General features: G+C 40.0%; 1 protein-coding gene across 1 annotated transcript in view; it reads right to left on the reverse strand.

The window, feature by feature from the left end:
* LOC119913070 (attractin-like protein 1) overlaps positions 1-24,204 on the reverse strand; it is a 162,280-nt gene that overhangs the window by 15,364 nt on the left and 122,712 nt on the right. Inside the window, exon 9 of the mRNA XM_038732386.1 lies at positions 3,749-3,863. Within this exon, the coding sequence (XP_038588314.1) occupies positions 3,749-3,863 (115 nt within the window). The remainder of the gene's footprint in view (positions 1-3,748; positions 3,864-24,204) is intronic.

A 24,204-nucleotide genomic window follows, 5' to 3' on the forward strand; every position in this document is an offset into this window, starting at 1 on the left:
AAAATGTAATAAAAACCAATAGGAGTGATACATAAACTATGAAAATAAGTTTCCAAGTTTCCTGAATTCTTTGCACAATCCACATCACCACTTTTCTGTGACCTTTTTACAAGCGCAGGCTGCCTAGAGTCAACATTTATAAAGCAACCACGCACAAAATCAGCACTCAAATTTAAAATCAGGCTCATGAACCAATTTTTGTGATTCAACATAAAGTGGAAATTTTCTATACCTACTTTATTATCACAAACTGACTTGGACATTTGGAGCCATTTACTGCTCTTCCAGTTGCCCCTAATGCACTTGTTACCATTAACCTCTCTAGGGCTCTTTTAATCATCACAATTACCTCTGGGTTTAGCAAAGCTTTCAATTTCTCTCTCTTATGCACTCATTCTCACACATTCCCTTTCCCCTCCTCTGTATTAGACTACAGTGACTGTTTCCACCTTTTAAAGGCTTCAACATAAAGCTCCTTCTAGCTTGAGAAAAGTGGTTTCAAGAAAAGTGCTTCATTTTCCGTCTGCTCTGCTCGTTTCTTCTGTCAGGTACTCGTCCAGTCCAAGGCTTTGCTTCCTGCCTGGAGGAACAGAGGCTTCTCACACCTGCTCCAGTTACATACAGTCCACTTTATAAAGACCAAGACTACCAACTGACAAACTGATAGCAGTCTCCCAAAGAGCTGCAGGGGAGAAGGAAAATGTAAAGAGAGAAAGGTCTGGGAGACTAAATGTACACGTAAGCGGGGAGTGTGAGAAGTCGACTGAGGTGGAAGATGAGCTGCAGGGAGGGAAAATTGGCCTCTTGCTGACGTTGCATAATGCTCCGGGCCTTGGTCTGTGAGGAAGTGCTGCTCTCTTTTCTACAGCCGTATGGTGGTCGGCCGGAGCGAGTGGGGGATATCGCATGTCGTCCGTCTATAGAAGCAACATGAGCTCAGACAGTGGAAAGCCAGGATGTCTCATTTAGGGGAACAATTGATCCAGCAGTAAGTGTTGGAGGGAAACCAGGCAGGTCTGACCACATCAGACCTTCTGTAAAAGGTGTCATATGTCATGAGTTTTTCTGAATAATTCAGTATGTCACTGTGAACATGCTGATGCTCAAAGTAAAAACACTAGTGTCACAACATAAAAACATTTAGATTTTAACCATGTGCTATCAATTGACCCTTTGCTAAGCCATGCCTAGAATACGCAGCTGGCCAATCACAGCGCAGTATAGGACTCGCCCCAACTGAGGTCTCACACTTTCATGGCTGCGCTCCATTGTAATGTAAAAAGAGTCGTTTTCTAGCTTTTTTTTGCTGTATTTTTCCAAGATATGGTTAAACACTGTTCCTGGGGCACTTGTAATAATTACAGTCTCTACCCAGAAAGGTTGAAAGGAGAAGTACGATTTATTCTCTTTCCAAAACCTAAAATAAATCCAGAACAATGTCGGCTGTGTGTTGTTCCTAATGTAATTTTAGTTAGCTAGCCCTAGCTAACTTACTACTGAATGCAAGGTTATATAAACCTACTCCTTTTGCTTTTTAATGATTGTAATAGTGAATAATAATAAAACATTTTATTCATAGGCACCTTTCTGAACACTCAATGTCACCTCACAAAACATAAAACAGTACAGCACTATATTAATAAAATTAACTATAATTAAAGTGCATAAAATCAGGGAACATGACAACTGGAAGCAAAGATTGCTGTGACCTGATAAATAGTGATCACGTGGGATATGCCAGTTTAAAAAGATGTGTTTTCAGGCGGGATTTAAAAACGGAAAGCGAGTCAATGTTGCGGATGTGTGGTGGAAGAGAGTTCCAGAGACGAGGGGCAGAGCGGCTGAAGGCTCTGAACCCCATGGAAGAGAGACCTACCCAGCTTTACAGGAACAGTTACTACTTATTACTATTGTTGTCTTTTGTCTCGTCAGGATGATGCAGTGGTTCACTTTTACTCTGTGATCGGAAGGCATTAGCGTCTATCTTATATTTTTTTCCACGTCAGTTCGACAACCTTCAAATGTATAATGCAACTGCAAAACTGTCTGCTTCTTTCCGAGATCGCTTTTTCCAAAACATTTGACAATATTTCTCGTGTGAGTGCAATAATAGACAGCTGCAGCACCAGCATAAAAATTTGTTGGACGTAGCAACATTAACTAAGGGTCAATTGTCAATCTGCTAAATATCTGTCATTTTGCTGCATCCCTGTGTTGTTTTTCAGTGCAATAGAGTGCAAATCACAGTTTCACAGAACAGTTCAAAACCTGAAGATATTTAAGTAGCAAAGATATAAAATGCGGGTGGCGATGGCACAGAGAAGACGACGCTTGCCTTTGGTGTGAGAGACCCGGGTTCAATTCCCACTGTGACACACCCACCAAAGTGTCCCTGAGACACTTAACCACTAGTTGCTCCAGAGGCGTGCGACCTCTGATATATATTTAGCAATTTTAAGTTGCTTTGGATAAAAGCGTCAGCTAAATGAAGAAATGTAAACGTACAAAACTATGAAAGGCAGAAAATCTGAAGGTAGAACCAGCACATTGTGTCAAATATTAATTGATTAAATTTGCTATGTACAGTCTGTAAGCAGCACTTCAGATACTATATATCATTTTGTATTGACTGACCTGCTTCACATTGAAATATAGTAATATAAATGCTGCACTGATGAGCAATGGGCCAGAGCTCTGCGTTGCAGGCATTAAACTGGTACTCGCAGGCTGAGAGAACACTTGTTACATAGGACTTGCGTAACCTCTGGGCTATAAAACAGCCCTCTACACTATTAAGCTACCCCTCTGCTCTGCTTCAGGCTGCAGACTGTTCTAATGATGACAGTACCGGGAAACATCAAGACACTTTTGATGACGCCTTGGATGCATCACATTTTAGTGTGTTTACGCTGCTTTTGTTCAAACTGCCAGGGCCTGTTTTGCTTGAGAGCTGATGGGGAGCCGCCGCAAGGCACACGAGAAGCGCCGCTCACTACATCTGGAGTCTTTTTAGACACTGTTGAGCTGCTGAAAACGGTGTAGACTGTTTTTGTGCACCTACAATGACAAAGATTGGGATTTCATGGATCAGAGACAGCTGACAGTTTACAACAGCAGCGACGATCAAATGAAAATGGAGGAATCACCAGCAGGAGAGTTGAAATTTGTTACACTTAATCATAAAAAGTCACATTAGCTCTACCTGATAAGTGTCTGACAGTTGGACATAAACACTGTCTGCTGATAATAGCAGCTACTGCAGCTGGTCATTATGCTCAACCTGCCTTTTAGAAATGATCAGCACAAAATATGATTGAGGCAGCACCTTCTTCGCCATAAAAAGCAGAATATTGTGCACAGCCGTACGGGACAATATACACCAAGCATACAAAGATTAGGAGACAATCCTCCCAAAACCACAGACACAACACCGCAGAAGTGGTTTAGGGAAAATATGGCACCATATAAGTTAAAACTATGCTGATGACAAAATGTGCAACAGCATGCACACAGAAGCTTTAGGTACTTACAGATAAATGCACCAATATATTTTCCTAGCTGGGATTGCCACCACTGTAAAGCCTCCAAGAATGATCATTCCTCAAAATTGTCACAGTCAGAAACTTTGATTGCCTGTTTGGCGCAGATAAACAAATATCTAACCAAAAGAAGAGATGATTACAAGCTGAAACAACACATCCTATATGTTGTTTACTTGTCTGTTAATGGGTATTTGTGTGAATCATACCAGACTGTCCTGGTGGAGGTATTCCAGATGGGACTCTGGGCAGATACAGCAGCACCGTCAGAACACCTGCCCTGCTCCCCCAACATGGCTCCATAGCTATGGGCTTCGGCACTGCCTGCACACACACACAAAGGGTAAACAAACAAGAACACAATGAGTGCACACTGGAAAGAAAATAAGTGAAAAGACACAAATTACACTGAATTAAACAGCATGGAAAGGAGAAATGTTTTGCCAGTTTATGGACAACAGAATGATGAGATTAATGTTCCCTCTCAGACAATGCCAGAACAGACCCTGACATCACAAGCATTAGTGTGTGTTTAATGTGTGTGTGTGGGGGAAGGTGCACAATGCTATCAAGCTAACAGAGCAGCTAGCCGCTCTGGGAGGATGTAAAGATACCCAAACACCAAGAGCTCATGCCACACTATCCGGAGGCCTGCTGCCACCTCCCCCATGATCAAAGCCCTCAGCTGGGGGAAGCAGGCTGACTGGCAGCCTGTGGAGCTGCACCTAAGTGTGCACATACACAAGTTTATATATCGGCTGTCAGGTCCTTTTATTCTTTTTTTGAGACAGTCTCATAATGGCAGCTTTTCTCTTCTTTATACCCATCGATCATATCCTACCCAAAGAAGACACTGCACGAAGTAACAGTTATATGACTGTTTCACATGATTAGCCAAAACTGGTTTGTAAATAAGACTAACTGCTGTGGGTATTTCATTATCTGAACTTTGTTTTTTATAGAAACCTTGTTTCGATGTTTCTAAAAGTTTAAGTTGAAACAGGTTTGTGTTGTGCCAAGAGCAGCACATGATTATATAATACAAAGTAAGACACTGGGAGTATGAAATGACCAGATATTTGCTATCTCTAAAATAAAAATATATACCATAAATATTCACCCTGTACAGTGCCTTTGGGACTGATTGTATATATCTACTGTGTCTTAATGTCTCTGTAATGATATTTAATGGCTGTATAGTGTTTCCTTACAAAACACAAGGAAGACAGTCACTGAGTTATCGATCAGGTTTGACTCTTCTGCCACTCTGTACCACAGAGGTCATAGAGATAGACCCTGTTTATTACTGTGGTCTCTGAGGAACGCGCACACACACACACACACAGTATGTATACACAACAGCCCATAAGCCTGTCCAATCATCTGTTCTTTCCTCATCATACATTACTTTGTTTTTACACATTTTTAATGCACTTCAGATAACCATCTTGACACATTTATTCTCTGAAGGGCGCTTCTGTGTTTCAGTAGATGTCTAAATACTCAGGGCACAACAGAGATCTCTCCAATCACATTTGTAAATCAGCAATACGCTGTTTTGTAACCGTCACTGGTGAGTGCTTTGTGCACCTAATAATAGCTTGTGAATGGAGAGGAGAGAGTCAACATGGCTGCCAGCAATTTCATTCACTAAAACAGTAACATGAGAAGTTGTTTGTAAAGTCAGCATTAGATAAATAAGTACATAATCACTGAATTATCACTTGTATTATTTTCAGGTGTCCACAAATAACAGAGATCCTTGAGGGATGGATTATAAGAACAAGCGTTGGCTCGTCGCTCCATACATCTAGCTAGCCAAAGTTAGCGGCGTGACAAATAAAGTGGGTAGAACTTGTTTCACCCTTAAATTATAGAGAATTTCGTGTTGACATGACAAATCAGAACAACAGTTTACAGAAGTCACCAGGGCTAACCCAGGTCTGAATACAACATGCCCAAATATAATCTGCGGTTGTTTTGATGTATTTTCATGTGTTGCTGTCGTGCAGAGCTGACTATAAGGCATATCGCCTATCAATCCTGTCTCCTGGGAATTTTGCATATATGTTTTGAAGGCAAATCAATTGCTGACTAGTTTATGTCTTCTGTTGTTTTACTTTCTCACTAGGCTTTTTACATGATTTTCGCTGGGTTTATTTTTGTTTTTGTTTAGTGCATGTGTGAATTTTTGTTTGCCTTATTAAGAAATGTCCTAGGAATAAAGATTATACTGTAGTCCTTTACAATAAAATCATTTTTTATGAAACATTTGCTCTGATGGAGGCTTTCTGTACATTTGTCAGTTCAGTGCAAATAAAAGTATAAATAAAATGACTGATTAAGACAGTTACTTGAAAAAACAAACATTGTATTATTGTTATTGAATATGGAACACAATTTAAAATTTTTTAAAATATATTCTACAATATTAAGCGGGTTACTGTGGGGAAAAAAGACCATCTGTGCTCAATAATTGGAAATAAATGTTTACAACAACAACATGGCTGTCCAAATATTTAATTTCTAAATAAACCAAAAGCATATGAGGGTCTGAACTCAACTGTCCAACATTTTAAACCTGGATAAAATAATCAGCAGTGTGTTAATCGCCCAGCAGTAATTAGAGGGCACATCAACACGCTGCTATCTAAGTAGCTATCAACTTAACACAACACAGCACTTGGACCACCTTGGTGCGAACACAGAGAGGACACACTCACACAAACACACACACGTAAACATCCCCTCCGGTGCTAATAAGTTTAAGTGCTGGAGCGTACAGTATAATTAGAGGGTAGAGGCTCCCCTGTTTGGTTAGTGTTTTCAAAGTGTCAGGAAATGATGAATTCCCTACTAACTAAAAACACACACATGCACACACAACTGACTCTGGAAGCAGAACCTCCTATTAGCAAGCGCTCTTTGTCCTGATTGAGATAATACACCAACACAACATTGAGTCATTGTTTTGATTAGGATTAGTTTGGCAAGAGAATTAAATAGGGAAGAGAGAAATGAATAACAGGTGTTTGTTGGCACTGAAAGCATGAGCATGTTTCCTTGTTAATGTAAAACACACAATTTGACCGTGAGATGCACAAATAACAAATGCTCACTTTCTTATTTACTTCATGGTGACAACTGTCAGCGTGGTTCCCAAGCAACAGCAACTCACTTCAGTTTGTGTGTGTGTGTAGTTACAATCCATTAGTTCCTTTGATCTAAGTTACACACATACGACGTTTTCAAGACACCAGTTCCCCCCTGGAAATTACTGTTTAGTCGAGTAAAAGGTCATTAAAATTCACACTTAAGTAAACAGTGTAAATACCTGCAGAGCATTAAGTCAAGTAAAGGTCACATAACTCTGTGTCTTTAAGTATCTAATGTTAATGAGCAACAACAAACGTGGTTTGTCATTTCTCACTAAATCGAAATATATGCATCCTTCAAGACTAAACAATATGTTGAATGCTAACTTATTAAACATAAGACTCGCTTAATGCACTCAAACTTGCATTGCTTGCATCATCTTGTGGCAATAAATCTCCTCTTTAATGCATTACTACTAGGAGGGTGACAATAAATCGATACGGCAATATATTTTTCCATGATAGTGTATTGATATTCCAGCCCATCATATCGATACATAATATTAATAAAAAACAGCGCTTCAACGGTTAGCTCAATGCTAACATATAATGGGAATCTCCATTAACGTGCTATCCTGATGCTAATGTCCCATCACGACTGCGAAAATACAATCTTAACTACACACACATGCTGAACATCCTGAGTGACGTACTGTGCAAATACTTAAAGTACATGTTTCCTGAGCTCTGTGTGAAATAAAAAAAAAGCTGCTAACTTCACTTTCTTGATCTGCTACTCCACACAGACCAGCTACAGCAACCCCAAAGGGTCAAAACTCAAACCCAATATTCCCAGTGGCCTAAAAATACAGCTATCAGTAGGAAAACGCTGTGTCACTGAACAGTTATTAACATAATGTGATGTACCGATTAGACTTTAGAGGTACACAGCAATTTTATTTGCAGTAAAAATTCAGTGAATTTGTATTTTTTGTGCCTTTTTATAAACAAATGTTTTGATAATAATTTTTCAAAGTGCTCTGTAATTTTATTTACAGACTGAACAGAATTGTGCTGTTTTCTAACAGTTTGGATTTGCAGCAAATAAATAGAAAACCTTTTCACAGGCATTTTGTAATAATAGGTAGTCAGATATCGTGATGTATCACTTTAGGATTGTCTAGCGATATATCGATTATCGCAGAATTGCTGTATCGTGATATTATCGTTATCGTGAGCCATGTATCGTGTATCGTATAGTATGGTACCCTGCGATTCCCACCCCTAATTACTACAGTACCTTTCAGAACAATGGGCTCTACAGCAATTTTGGAGTAATGGCCAAAGTCAGAATTGCAGGTCAAAACTCCACAGACAACTTCAAAACACTAACAAACTATTTCTACTTGAATTGGCGAGTTTACAACACTGGTGTTCAGTTGCAGCAATTGGTCAGCTTGTCAAGAACACATGCAAACACACAGTGGTTGAAGAGCTGATGTATTTGTGTACACTTCCATTAGCAGGTCGACCCCCTCACACCTCAAACGCCGGACCATTTGATCTCTATGGTTAATAACAGGCTGCTTAACAAAATTACAAATCTAACGGCAGCAAAGTTGGTATGTGTGTTCCTGACTCTTTATGTGCTGTGTTTGTGCCGGCATAAACGTGTGCGAGTAAGCGTGCGTGCGTGCGCGCACATGTGAGTAAATGATGAAGCAGAGCCAGCATGATGTGACGACTGTAAGAGCTTTCTCTGGCTCCTTTCCCGACCTAATCACAGTAAGTAAGAGAGAGAGAGAGAGAAAGAGAGAGCAGATGTGACAATTAAGAGAGAGATAGAAATGAACACAGGAGGAAAAAAGGGGAGAGGTTAGTGAGGTTAGAAAGGAGAGTCAGGTGGGTGGAGTCCAGGTAGGCATTTAAGTCAACAGTAAAATCCTGCTGAGCTGTCTGTCTAGTATAAAAGCTTTCTCAGCTGACAGCCACTAAGTAGAGCTGAAGAGAACAGATGTTCTCTCTCTCATTTTATTTATATTTTCAATATCAAGTGCCACTTAAGGCCAGACAACAGTTTTTGCTGACTGTGTGCAATGTTGAAATTGGCTACTTGGCAATACTGAGCAATTTCACTCGTTCCTCCTATAACGAATTACTGGAAATAATCCAGAAAGGCTGTTGTTTTTAACCATGCAGCGTTTTAGTGGTTTGATGCCGTCTTTGATGGGTGCCGGATGAAGCCACAGCAGTAATACTTTTTCAATTTCATGTTTCACATTATTATTGATTGAGTTACTGTGTGTTCAGGTGTAGGTCAGCCATGCGGACCATCATTACTCAAGCACGCCAGTTGTTACATTTATTGTACCAGATCATTTCATGCACACAGAAAGATGTAGTGTCACCGGCTGCTCCCGAGAACATACTGCACGGTCCTGACTCGAACCGGCGACCTCGGGAACAGGCAACAGACACGCTGACTAGGAGGCTAAAACCAATGGCACTAGCGCCGGTCGCCAGTGCATCTCCCAAGGAGTCGGGGAGTGAGGTTTCTGTCACACAAGCTACAAGTTGTGTGCCGTTTGTACCGGACACATTTAGCCATATTATTCAAATCAATCATTCATCTCATGCAAGTGTCTTTGGATGTTTCAAGTTATTTTCTTCCAACTTATGCACATACACTGCGGCCAAATGCTTCCAGTGTAGACGAAGAACTCAGTGGAATCACCAGAGCTGTTAGGTCTCCGTGGCACATGGTTAGCCGCCCCTGATCGATTCAATTTGAGTTTATCTATTTGATTAACGTTGTGTGCCTCCAGTGGACCAACACACCTTTTTAGAGGTTCCTGCACTGGATGAAGCAGGCTGATTACAAACTACTCTTTTTCATAAACAATACACTTTGTTAAAAAAAGTTTTCACAAAGTAAATCATGACTTGAGGGAAGATGCATCTTTGAAGTTTAATAATGCCAGAGGAAAAAAAAGTGTTTTAATATTTTTTAATAATTCATGCTTTATAGTGTCCACTATGTCCTGTGTGTTCTGTTTTCTATTCAGTGATCCCCCTGTGTGGCTCTACTGTTGCAATATCTGTTTCTATGAGTTTCTAACAATTTCTTCTTCCTTTCTGTGAATAAAAGCAAAAAGAAAGAACCTTCTGCATGCTCTTTTTTAACTAAAGGACTTCATTAACTTGCATAAATAGTGCATGGTATTATTCTGTAATTCAGGTGCTGCATCCCATCTGCCAGCGAGTAACATCCAATCACACTGATAACTTGTAACTTGACAGCTCTTACCATTATCCTCACGTCAGCACCAGCCTCCTCCTTACGTGCTAAAGCTTTTTGGTATTGTTGACTTTGCTGGAGATCTAATGTGCATCTAATATGTGTACAGATATGTCCAAAGTCTGTGTGCTATCATCCATGTGTTGTTTTGCTGGTGGATTAGATCTCAGAGATAAATATTTGTTGCTTCTTCAGTCCACAAAGATGATCTTCAAAGAGACAAGGTTGTTGCCGCCAGATGTAACTATGTAAGGATTTGCCAAGCAACAAATGGTTAAATTTTTTTTTTACATGTTTCTCTGACTAATCAGCTTTTTCTGTAAGAACAGGGGTCTTGGCCAAGTGGTGTACACCTGTTGACCTTACAGCTAACGTCTCTAGTGAGTAGGAGCAGCATCAGGACAACACTGTGTTTATCTGTGTGCGTAAGTAAAGTAAAGAATGAATCTATCCTTGTGTCGGTTCTGTATCCTCGTGGCCCTGTTTGCGTCAACATGAAGAAAGAAAAAAAAAAAAAAACAAGCTTCTGTTAGAAATCATGTAACTCGGGCTGGCTAGAAAGTTGCCTCTCCCAATAAAACAAAGAGAAAAAAGGAAACTCTGACAAGGTCACTTTACGCTGCACTTTTTTCCCAAGTCCATTTCTTCTGTCTGTTTGCTTTTCTCTTTTCATTCATCAAAAATAACAGAGAAGAGAGGAACATTTCGTTTAAGAAGTGAGGTCATTCAACAAAGTGTCAGTCTCACCTCTCTTCTCCTTTCATCTCCTCACCTCACAGCTTCCTTCCTCCTCCCTCCCCTCCAGTTGTGGGTTTTTTTTATCCTCATCTCCTCTCTCTTTGTCTCTTGTACTTGCTTCAAACAAACAGTTGTTGCAACAGTCGTCCCATTTTTGTCCGTGGGATGAACAAAGTGGTCAATGGAGCGGTATTTATAGGTGGGGGTTACTGCTACAGCAGCATGATAGATAAATTGTCTGAGGCCACAGGAAATTGATCCAAAAGTTTATCTTCCCCCGAATAGCTGCTCGTTTTCGCTGAAGCTGTGATCTCTAACAGCTTTCACAGAATTTCTATTCCGGACGTAGCGGAATGAAATCACAGTTTTGGTAAAGTGCAAATTCCTAATCCAATCATCCAAATAAGCTAGTAACTCACTGGTGGACAGCAAGAAAGGCATGAAAATACGATTTACTCGGAGAAAAAGAAAAGTGGGGAAGGGATTGTTGTTTTAAATGAGCAGTGGCAGATGATAGAGAGCAGGCGAGTTAAAGTAAGACTAGGTAAACTATAAAAGGAAAAACATGTTTTTTAGATCCGGGGTTATCTTTCAATGTGGGGAAAAAGCATTCCCATTGCGACATTAACTTCATTTGAACAGCTTGACACGCACTGGTCACATAGGTGTCATTTACACTGGGGAATGGTTGAAATGGTTGATTTTGTCCACATCACTTTTTGTTAAAAAAAACAAACTGAAATATAGCTTGCAGTTAAATAAATGAAAATACCTTTAGTAAGGTTTATTTATACATTAAGAAAACATGCAATGCAAATAAAACATAGAAGAAACATGTGCATTGTCCAAAAACAGTAACTTAAGCTAAAAAAACAACAACAAGGTACTGATTATAAAATGACCCAAAAACAGTAACTTTAACAACTTCAAGTTTCTTTTTGGCCAAGTTTTTCGTTCTCTCCCTTTGAACATGACAAAAGAGGAGGGAAGACTAAATCATGCCTACATATATGTGTTGTGTCAGCAGGGAGGATATTAGATGAGAAAAGTTAATCTACAGGAGAAACTGATCTGAAAGCAACACAGAATGCCTGAGAGCTGCGCTGCTTTATATTCTATTATATATATTAAATGTCACGTGCTACCTGAATTTTGTGTTTCCTTTTACATAAATAAAAACATTTCCACCGTAAACTGATGCAGAAACTTTCACCATAATGCAGGAAATGAAGTGTTTAATGATCAAAATTTCCTGAGGGAGGTCACCTGCTCGTATATCTCAGCATTGAGCATATCTTTCAAACACTGTTTAAGGATCTTTTCGTCTCGTTCTTGTGAACCTAATATCACGTATTGTGATGTCTCGCGAGCTAAGTGTCTCTTCACACTGCTAATCTGAGCCCCTATGTGCCCGCCACTTTTGAAACACAAAGTGACACCCTTGACTGTCATAAAGGATAATAACACCAAATTAAAGAACTTGTAAATTAAATGTTAAAATTTTGTGATGAAAAGAAACCTAAAAATGATAACTCCAACTGAAGTAGGCTCAAAAAAACAAACACGGCTGTAAGAAGTAATGCTAAGGCTAAAGCTAGCTTTCTGGTACCTCTGTAAGTAGGCACAATATTTGCTGGTTAAAAAGTAAGTTGTGGACGTTTTTATTTCACAATGTTAGTTATATGCCCTTCTTTGCCAAAGGATTTTATTTTAAAAGGCTGTTTCTTCTGGTTGTGCGTGCCTGATTGAAAGACCAAAGAAGAATCACTCCTTTCATCTATTGTACAGATCAAAGAATTAACTGATTCATCATGAAACTAATTGCCAGATTATCATAATGAAAACAACATTGTTGTAGTTGCAGCCTTAGTATATCGCATAAAGACACACTTTTGTTCCAGATTTTTTTTTTTTACTCGGAATAAGTACTTTTTTAAGTGCAATGCTCTGTGTTTGCGTAAAGATGTTCCTATAAACCTGATGAAAACTGGCAAAAAAAGAACAGCAAACATATGGATCTTGCGGTTTCGCAGTCGTCGTTGAACCATAAGATTGTTAACTTGTTAACCCTGCATCCACAGCAGAGGGGATATTGTATAAAAAGCACTTAAACAGGATCAGCAAGACAAGTGTTAAGATTTGAGATGCATCAGGCTCCTGAAATTTCATCTATTCTGTTCATCTGTGAATGGCGAGAGCGCCAAGTTAATATTTTGCATCCATGAGGGTGACGTGATTGTCAGAGTCAAGGGCTGTGTGCAGTTTACAGTAAGGCCAGGAAGAAGGAAATCTTCAACTTGCAGCTGGAACATGACCCAGCCAAAGCATCTAAAAGTCATGTCAAACTACTTGAAACTAAAGCTCTCCTCTGGTTATTTTAATGCTGAACTTTGAAGAAAGTGGCTGGAGGAAAGAGGATAAATACGTGCAGAAATAAGCATAACGACCCAGTTGCGAAATCACCTCCATCTTCTCCCTTGCAATTCCTCTCCTCCCCTCTGCTCCAGATCGCCTCCTCGGCTCCACTTTCCTCTCGTCGTCCCTTACAATCTTCACTGTCAGGCCTCTCTGTCTTGCCCATTACTTCCATCACTCTCACTCTCTCTCTTCCTCCTAATAGCCTTCTCTCTCTCTGTCTTTCTGTCTCTCCATTTCTGTCTGTCGTGAACACTGATCTAATGAACACATTGCTGGACACAAACACCGGACCATTGTTTTAATGGAATTTCAGTGTGAAGCAGGTCTGAACTACATGTTGAAATATATTCATGGAAATGCTGTTGGAACAAAGTTATTATGTTATCTAGCTGCCTAAAGAACATTCACTTTTTAACCAAGATGTCAAAACAGCTTGATGACTAAATCACTGCTTACTGGGAGAGGAAACAGCTCATAAAAATACTGTACTTAAATAAATTGCTAGATCCAGGTAGGAATCTATATCCTACGAATGCTTTAAACCACCAGAGGAAAATACAGGCACTAGAACTCTGATATCAGGAACATCTCTTAAAACAGTGCTCATCCTATCTTTGTTCATATCAACAAAAGCCGAGGGCGCAATCTCAGTACACAGCAGGATCTTTGTTACGCTGATAATCTGGATGTTACACTTTGAATAATGCTGTGTTCAGAGCAAAGAAACTGTGTGTAGGTTGGGGTGTGATAGAAGTTTATACATTTGAAACTACCAGTGAATCAACTTGAGTTTTGCCTTAACATTTAAGATTAAATTGAGATATAATTGCCTCCTGTTGGCTGGATACAGCATATAAAATGTTTTTTGAAAGTTTTTCCACTTTTCTCAACTTTCTCATTTACTTAAGGAACATATATTTTAGGGCCAAAATCTTACCTTAAAAAAGAAACAATTTATTGTGACATTATTGGAATACTTGATTCTACACTTGAACCAGATTTGAAATGAATTTCCAGTAAAAAAAACAAAACAAACAACAACTCTAAAAATCTGAAGGTTATTTACCGTCACAAATTCCTTCGTTCGTGCACTCTCCCATTCCTTCTCATCCTCCCTGGTGGCATTTTAAGTGGCTTTAAACTGACACAAAGGGCTCGATGTGGATTGAGGGCCTTTGAATGCACAGTAACCCCGACTGGCCTCCCTGTTCGAACACATCTCAGACCGGCACACACGTGGGAAAACACACATACACAAACACGGCGTCGCTCTCTGACCCCTGAGGTGTGGAGAGTGCCCCCCCTGTCATGCCCTCCTTAGCCGATTAGACCGACCATGCATGTCCACCCCTGCAGGGCAGAAAATTGTCATGTCCAATCCTCTCTACATCCAAAACCCCTTTTTCCATTTCCTCCTCTCTCTGTCTGTCTGGATCTGTCGTTGTCCTCCCCAGGGAGTCTGCTGGATTGAGAGGACATGGTCCTGATCAGGGAGCGAGACAGTGTGTGTTTGTGTGAGTGTGTGAAAAGTGCATTTGACGTGCTTATCCATCTGATACTCCACTTTAGGTGGAAATATGTTTGAGCAACACTATTTTGGAATTCAAGTATTTTTTGTTAGTGTGCTTCTAAATGTAAGATTGCATTTATACGTAAATCCGTAACAGAGTTTATATTAATATTTTTGCAGCAAAGCCACGCTCCACTTTCAAATGTTTACATACAGCTTCACAGCTGGAAGCTGCCAAAACAACCCTTCAATCATAGGCCTGGGCAATTCATGGTAACTGAGACTCAACCCCAAGTTAGGCAGGGTCACAGTATATTTTGTTAGTACATATGTTATCCCACAATAGGCCTAATACCTGAGTGGGTTCAGACTCACTATCAGCTCTGATCTTCTCATCCCATCTTCACCAACACATTCTCACTCCCGACGCTTGGTCAAGGCCCTTTGGCATCACTTTTTAACGCCCTGGGTTATAAAACGCCAGCGTATCGAAACATTGCCATTTTGAAACGGCACGTTATTAAAGTCGTGAGACGTTGCAGTTTTTTTAGGTTAAGACACAAAAAGTACTTGGTTAGGTTTAGGCAACAAAACTGCTGCTAGGTTCAGGGCATAGTGGATGCAGAGAGTAAAGCTCACAGTTGATATGTCAGAAGATCATTTCTGCTGTGCATAAACTGAAAGGCAGTACACACTCGTTTTATAAATGATGTCTTAAGTAAAATAATGTGTAAATGTTCAGACGGAATTCCTTCAGAGTGCAGTGAAAGCACATCAGAGCTTAGCATCAAATTTGTTTTTCAAAGCGGAGTACAAATTTCATATTTTGTAGCTCTAATTAATCAGATTATAACTGTAAGAAATAAGAGGAACTTCGTTTAACATACATGTTTAAGTTGTCAGACACCTGTTCCAAACTGATACAGAGATTCAAACCTCATCCGGACATAATTTGAAAATATACGTTAAACCTTTACATGGTGTTAATGTAAAGTAACATTTAACAGCACATTCACATCCACCAGTGCAATTTCTTACACGCTTATTTTAGATTAACCAATATTCCCAGTTAAAGTTGCAATTGGGAAACACTCCATACCATAACCTCTGACCTTTACAGCAAGTGAGCAACAGAGCGAGGATGTGGAGCTGCGCTCTTCCTTCCTTATGGCCTTTGAGAGGGACCTGTTTTCTTTTAATGAATAAATAAATAATAATAAAATAAATAAAAAGTGCTTTTTGCCATTTGTATCTGGATTCAGCTCATAGCCTGAGGAGAGGGAGAGGGAGGGAGAGGGAGGGAGAGGAGGACGTGTCTGAGGTATTTCTAAGAAAAGAGAAAATCCCTTCAAGCTTTGAGAGTGAGAGGAGATTTTCTAGCACAAAGTGGTATCTTTATCCCTCTAATCAGAGATCCAACAGCAGATATGGTGTGCCTCGTCCCTTCTCTCCCCCTCCTTTTTCCTCTCTAGTCCCCATAAAAGCCAGTCTTCATGTTTCATAAACAGTTTGTTGTCACCTACAGCTGGTAAACAAGTAAACAAAAAGGCCCTGCAGAGCAGATATTCTGTTGTCTCTGTGACAGCCTCCTGCAGGCTGTCCTCCAGCATTATCCTGACAACTCTATACTTTTATATGTAAAATATATGAAGACACAGAGTTGGTTAGATAAAGGAAAGAGGGGACAGGGAGGATGAGAGGAAAAAAGGAGGGGGAGGGGAGAGGAGAGGAAAAGGACATGGAAGGAAATACAAGGAGGTGAGAAATGTGGAGGTGAAAGAAAAGGAGAGGAGAAGAGAAAACAATAAGATGAAAGGAAAGGGAGACGAGATGAGACACGAGAACCAAGGCAGGAAGACAGTAGACTAAAGGAGAGGACAGTAAAGAAGGAGAGGAAACAAGGAGATGGAAATAGAATCAAAGAGGAATCAAAGAGAGAGTAGAGGAGAAGAGATGAGGAAAAAAAAGAGGACGGGAAGTGGGAGAGGAAAAGAGAAGAAGCTTGACAGTGCAGGAGAACAGAGTCGTAAGGATGAGAAGATGAAAAATGTGTACAGCAAAGCTGCAGAGATGACAGGAGGAGAACAAGGGGGAGGAGAACAAAACAGGAGGGTTGCAGGGAAGGAGAAGGAGATGACGAGACAGAGGCGTGGCAGAGAGAAGATGACAGGGCTGAAATCGGGAGATGAAATAAGGAATGATATTCTTTTAACAGCACTCTCTCTCTCTCTCTCTGGCTTTAAAGCTGCACCGCTGGGAGTCGGTGGCTCGGAGTTGCAGTCTGTGTTGGTGGGATCCGAGTCTTGCTGCTTGTCAAGCGAAACGCTTAGTGGTGTTTGAAGGCTCCCAGAGTGGGACTAAGATCGAGTGTCATGTTAAATCTGCCCAGTGCTATCGAGAGCCTGGATGCACCATTACAGCAAATTATTTACAATTTTCATCTATTAGAGTGTTCATAGATTCTGCTGCCTCACACATTCACACCTGCCCTCCTGCTCTCACTGCTCTATCGTCTAACTGCTGCTTGTTTTGCTCTTTTCCTTCTCTCATTCCCTCAGTATGTTGTTTTTCTACACTGCATTTCTTGCCTCTCTCCTACTATCATACTTATTTTTTGCAAAGAAGGAGAAGTCACTGGTTATACAAAGTAACTATAAAGACGATGGTGCTGCCATGCACTTTTATAGCCATCCTATAAAGTTTTGACTTTTGCATCACATGACTTTTTCCTAACACAGTTGTGCATCGTTTTTACTGATGAGTCATCTAAGAGTGTTTCACGCCAATGATCCCAAAGTCTCTCCTCACCAAAATTCAAAAACAACACTCAGTACGACCTTTGTTTAGACATTACCATCCCCTTCTCAGTAGAGCTGAGCCAGTCCGGGCATATTTTAATAGATCTGTATTGGCTAAAATAAAGCCACTCAAATGCTTTGTTTACTGTACTTTATGTACTCTACTGTGTTTAGTCCACACAGACCTAGCCTGTGTTGCAGTACATTGTGTCCTCAGAGCTGCTCTACTTTATGATAGCTGGGCTTTAAAAGTGCAGCATTTCCCCGCATGAGTGTGTAAGTGTGGATATATTTGTGCGCACTGATGCAAGTGACTGTGTTGTGAATCCCGGGCCTACACTGGAAAATGTTCCTTGAGAACTTCTGATGCTGCACAATGCAAACGAACATGTTGACATTTTTGCTACATTGACATCATTGCAGAAAAAACGGAAGCTGCATCATTGTAAACCTTTTGCCTGCAATCACCAGCTGCATCTTGCTGATGTGACGCGTTAATTTCGGAGATAACACACATCTCAAATATTCGCCCAAGTGCACACAAACATGCAGTTAAAAGAAAAGATTCTATGGAGACATGAATGGGACTTTTTATGCCTGGATACCTTTATGCCTGAAATAACTCCTCCCTCTTTGCTACTCTTTCTGCATGGCCCTCTACTTAATTTCTACCATATTCTGTTTATCATCCCGTTTCTGCCTCTGTTCAACTTTTCTGTCTCCCTCTCTTGAAACGTGTTTACTTCTCGTCTCTGTCATTTCCTCTTCTCGTTTCTCTCCAAGTCCTCAGTGCGGGACACCAGGTCACATTACCCACACACCTGCATATTAAACACATTGCATGAATATGTGTTTGTGTATGAGTGAAAAAGAGAGAGTGTGTGTGTGTGTGTGTTAGAGAGAGTCGGTAGTTGTGTTGAATTTCCATTTTAATCAGCACGCCGGTGAGCGAACAATCCTATTACCGCAAGGGAGGACAGAAGGGCCACTTCACAGCCTCCCCCTCTCTCTTCCCCTCTCCCTTGTTCTCCCTCCATCCCTCTCTCCCTGAGACGACAAATTAATCATCTCTCTAATGCCTCATGAAAGCCAAACTTTTTTTGGGTCCTCTTCTTAATTCGGGAGGTGGAGTATATCTTTCATTCACCCCACCTCCTCCAGACACACACTTTCTCTGTCCTCTCCGCTTCTCCCTTTACTATTAGTGTTGGAAAGATTAATGTGTTTTCTGGATGCCAAGGAGGACATATACACACAAACATGCTTGAACACAAGCATAAACCCTCTTGTACTGTATACATGTACACTCACACACACACACACACACACACGCATGTGCACATGAACCCACATAACAATGCTCCAAAGGCCATCATCATTCCTGAAAATGTTATTTTTTCTCCCCCTTCCAAATTCAGTATTGACGGATTGGAGGAGGAGGAGGGGGAGTGGAGGTATCGATCATGGAGAAAAGAGGAGAACAGAGAAACACACTCATCATTAAGAGGAGGGCAGAGAAGAAAGGGCTGTACACTGAGGAACTGGTCTAAATGAGAAAGAATATGGTTGCAGGTACAGCACTACAGCATGGTCCACACTTCTCAACAACCGCATACGTCTAGAAATGTCACCGATTTAAAAAGGTCTGATTTTGACGTCATGATTGGCTTTTGCTTCATTTGGAGAAACGATAAGGGAATCTGAGCCTTTTGGATGAGATTATGAATCTTCAGACTGATAGAAGACATCTTACATATTAGTTCAGGCGTTAAAACAGCTGTCAAGATAGTCTAATAGCATTTTAAAACCTCCTTTCCAACAGTGGAACCATGTAACTTTCCAAAACAGATAAACCTCCGTGTCATGCTGCAATTAGCCAGGTGTTTGAATGTTTGAAATAAGACACAGTTTGAACAAATACTTCCATCACGTGTCGTGCATGCACTCCTTGATGCTAAGAAAGTTATCACAGTGACAATCATTTTATTGTCACTGTTAAAATCAAATTAATCTAATTTGCCTTCACTCATACTTGATTGGTCAGCATGGTGCTTTGGATGACCTTAGTTAAGGCAGCTACATCCACCATTGCAGCACTGTTATTGTGGTAAAACTCAATCTTTGGTATCTTTAGGGCTTTAGGGCCAGAAATGTTATCACGATAAAAAGTTTAATATCTTTCGATATCGATAATTATCACCATAAGTATCAAATCGTTATTTCTTTCGAGATTTTTGCTCCTGAGTGAAAGTTGAAGAAACCTGATGGTTAATTGTGGTTTAAACTTTTCTTTACGTGCAACAATTGAGGCCAAACAGTGGATCACTTCACAAATCTATGGTGGAACATTCAAAACAATAATGATAAAATCTTTGTCAACAAATATGCACGAGTAAAATTAAGTAAAAGCTTTTTTCAGTCCTCTTTCCACAACAAAATAAACATCTTAATTTAAAAAAAGTCCTTATTCATGTATAATTCAGGTAAATAAAATCAAACATTTATTGAATATTTATTGAACATTTGTTATTGAAAAAAATTATATTTTGCTAATTATTGTTATTGTTTTATTGTCGAGCCCTAGGTAGCTTCAATACAAATGATCTTGCCATCAACTATCTCTTTAACACTGCCGGACGCCTAAGTGAGTCCATCATTACAAACGTATAGTATAAATATAGAAAAGCTTAAATCACTTATTTGGAAGCTTCTTAAGGGGGTAATTAGGGTTCAAAAGGTTAAAATGAACGTGACCAGTAAAAAAAAAACAAAAGTCAGTGAATCTGATGACCAGTAAAGATGAGGTCTAATGGACTGTCACAGTGACATGTTATTGGATGCACTTGTTGACTTGATTCTCTGAGGTGTTTTGAAGAAACCTGACCTTAAAAGCATTTTTTTATTCTGCTCAGAGCACGCCAGCTCGCCACCCACCAGGATTTGTTTACGTGTCTCGTGGGCGAATCGTGGTGAAATGCAATTCAGCATAAAGGCTGTCACAATGCGAGCATAAATGAGGACACACGGCGTTTTATATTCTTACTGTCTTTCTCTGACTGCCAATTTTGTTTCTGAGCTGACTCAACCCTCTCGGTTATTCACTCGTCTTTTTTCTCCTTTGGTATTCTTACTATCTGCCGACTGCACTGTTTGTGGTTGTTAAGTCAAATTCAAACACATAATAGACATACGGAAACAAGACAATACAATTTTTAAGAGAGACATTTTGGTCCAACAGCTCCAAAGCCTCCACACTCACACACATATATTTAACACATGTAGCAGGACACGCCTAGCAGGAGTATTTCTTTTCAGATAACTCTATGAAATAAATGCTTGATTAGTAAAATAATCATTAGCTTTAGTAACACCTTCAACATCTATCCATTAAAGGAGAACTCTGGGCAATTTTTATGTTAATCTTGATCGTTATAACTTTGTGAGTACTGTCTATAGAAAAAAAAACGAACCAGATTGGTGCTCGCAACACGGAGCTGCTACAGCTAATGCCAGAGCTCCCACTCAGCTAAAACGGCAGTTATAGGGGCTTATACATAAGAGGCACAAAGACAGTCTTTAACAGACACAAAATGCAATTAAAATGTCTGTCCAACATGAACAGGGCCCTTACATGACAACAAGATGCGTTTAGCAACTTAGCCATTGTTTAAATTCACCTAAATAGTGTTTTAGACGGCTAGCTGTAGCGTCGCGCAATCTGTTTTTTAAAATTTTTTTTATATATAGACAGTACTCACAAAAGGTATAACGATCAAGATTAACTTAAAAATTGCCCGGAGTTCTCCTTTAATTCTACTACATCTGGCCCCCACACAACACACCTTCAGCTCTAATCTGCTGAAGCTCTTATTGGCAGTGATGCCCACAGCTACTCCCACAGAGAAGGCAGTATTTGCCACATCTACTGTTCTCTACTGCGTTCTACTCAGTTTTACTCAACTAACATACACATATATACTGTAGACACACACTCCCTTGCTCTGTTTTCACTTCATATTATTTTACTCTGTGTATCTCATAACCTAGACACAAGAAGTGATGCTGGCAAGGACACGAACGCACACACACACAAAAGCACAATGTATTCACTAGCTGAGTGTTCAGGACATAATGGGTGCGCCTGCTTGGTCAGCTGAACCTGAAACTGGCACTAAACTACATGATGGACAAGGAGGGAGGGCAGGGAGACGGATGGAACAAGGAGGGAGAGCAAAGTGTGTGGAAACTGCATTGAGGGAGGAAAACAGAAGAGATGCACAATGCTGGATGGACTGCAGGCCAGATGAAACGATGCTCCAGATTAAGGTAAAGAAGGAGAAGGAAGCAAGTAAGGAGGAAGACAGGAAGAGAGGTAATGGATGGCATGAAAGTCCAAACCCAGCTAACTTTCTAACCCCCCAAAAGCTGGCCAATCAGAAGTGGGTGTGAATTGTCAGTTTTGAAAAGTTACAGACATTATCGACACAGCACCCCTGAAATCTGCGGTGGGAATGGAGCGGTAGACAATTTTATTCTTTAACTAAATAAGGAATTTTTGTAATATCAAAATTTGTATTTATTTCTACTTTACCTGCCGAGTGAGACAGTTAAACAGCTCTAATCTCCCAATTAAAGACAAGAAGTTAATTTTGATTTGTATCGTAGATATTTGACCTACAGAACCTGTTCTGTCTATCTGAGCCAGTGGATTATTACAACAACCTTATCAAACCAACAGAGGTATGAGCCACGTTTTGTGCTACGTGTAAATAATCTAATATTTCTTGCAGTTGTAATCACAGAAACAATAAGAACAAAAAAAAAAGTTATGTTAATTTAGAGTACATGTCTGACAAAGTCAAATATTTGAGGTTCATATGCTATTTATTATTTTATGCTAGAAGACTTGGAGGGAAAGGCTGGACAGTGAGCCTGGACTAACAACAATAACAAAAAAAAAAAACTATGAAGGGCCCATAAAGAGTCCAGAACATCTGAAACACTGTGATACCAACACTTCTGCAGAGAGAAGAGAACACAGGCTGACAATAAAACATGGGTTTATGATGTTTGGTCAAAGATCAAATGAAACATCTGTTTGCGCTCCTGAAATATGTAGAGGGTACAGTGGTGGTGTAACAGGGTAAAAAAAAAAAAGTTCTTTAAAGCTTAGAACAAAAACAAATCTCTCACTGACAAAAGTTGTTAAAAAACATCTAACCCACTCATAAAATGTTAAGTCCCATATTTTTATGTGTATGTGTGTCACACACTCAGCAAGATATTAGTCACTGCCTGATGTTTCAAGGTAAATCCTCCACTGCAGGGTGGGAAGGAGAGGGGAAAAAAAAAAAATAGGTACAACAGGTTCTTAGCTCGTCTGACAGCCTTGACTCCTCTTTGAGCTCTGCTTAGTGTGGGGGAGAAATAAAATGTGGCTTTTTACATCTGCCTGCAAACACATTTCTGACCAGAAGAGAGAAACATTTTTAACCCAGTAAGGGAATCGATTTTTATCAATTTATTAGCTAACTACATTTTGGTACAACATTTAATTCAGTTGAACGAAATGCCTGAAAATGGCTGTTATGGTTTATTTATTAGGTACATTTGGTGCAGGTTTTGACATGAGGCAGGGAGTTAGATAATCAATCTTTTCACACTTTTGCTCCTTGTCAAGGGGTACCAAGTACCAAAAAATGGAGCAAAGCCTGCAAGCCAGTTCAGGCAGACAAAACTAAGTGCACTGCTACATTCACAAATATGATATTTTACTTTGCATCGTGTTTCGATTGCACCTTTTATAATTTGGCAATCTAGTTAAACTGAGTGGTCCACTCTGGTGGTGGTGCCTCATCTGCAAAATCATAACTATTGCCACTAGCTTAGCATTCAAATCAGCCCAGCACCCATCTGAAGCCTGTGAAATCTTCCCAGAAGACATTTATCATCAAACCCCAATCCCTCTCTGTCAGATCAAGCGTTAACTCTACTGCTGTCTGTATTTTCAAATCATTTCACTGAACTTCACTAAACTGGTGGTGTGCTGCCATGCAAGGGCCCAAGGAAACTAATATTCAAACACGCACACACAGCAAATTGGGGTTCAGTACTTTGCCAAAGTGCACTTCAAAAGGGAAACTGGAGGAGCCAGGGATCAATCAGAATCAGAAATACTTTATTGATCCCCGAGGGGAAATTCCTTTGTCACAATTGCTCAGCTTGCATGTCAAGTTACAGAAATAACAATAAAGTAGAAATATAACGAATAAACAAATTTAAACTATAAATATAAGGCAGTGTGGATATTTACAGCATATTTACATCAAACCACCAACCTTCTGATTAATGGACAACCTGCTCTACCCCCTGCTCTACCCCACAGCTGCCTCACAATGTCTCTAAATCTAAATCCTGGATCATTTGTGAACTGGCAACCTGCACAGTTTCTAAATTCACTGAGCTGTCAGACCTTTAGTACAAATGAGACATCCAGAGAATGAGGGGCAGAAAAATGGTAATAATTCCCTCAATAGTGAAACTTTCCTTTCCATTTTTTTTTCTTCATTTAGTCGTGCTAGCAACAATAATGTCAGTTACAGAATCAGGAGACCAGGCTTCTCAGCAGGAGCTGGTTATTGTGGTGTTTTATCTGAGTCAGGCCAACAGGTTCAACTATAATTTTCCAGTGCTGTAACTTAACCTTACAAATGTGGTGCTTCTTCTTGACAGAGCATTTGCAATCTTTCTCCTTTCCCTGAATTACTTTGTGGACAAATTTCCCCAGTAAGGATTTTCTGATCATGCA

This window comes from Micropterus salmoides, unplaced genomic scaffold (genome assembly GCF_014851395.1).
Source record: "Micropterus salmoides isolate LMB-PRFRI ecotype aquatic unplaced genomic scaffold, ASM1485139v1 Ms_hic_scaffold_2, whole genome shotgun sequence".
In the NCBI taxonomy this organism is placed as follows: domain Eukaryota; kingdom Metazoa; phylum Chordata; class Actinopteri; order Centrarchiformes; family Centrarchidae; genus Micropterus; species Micropterus salmoides.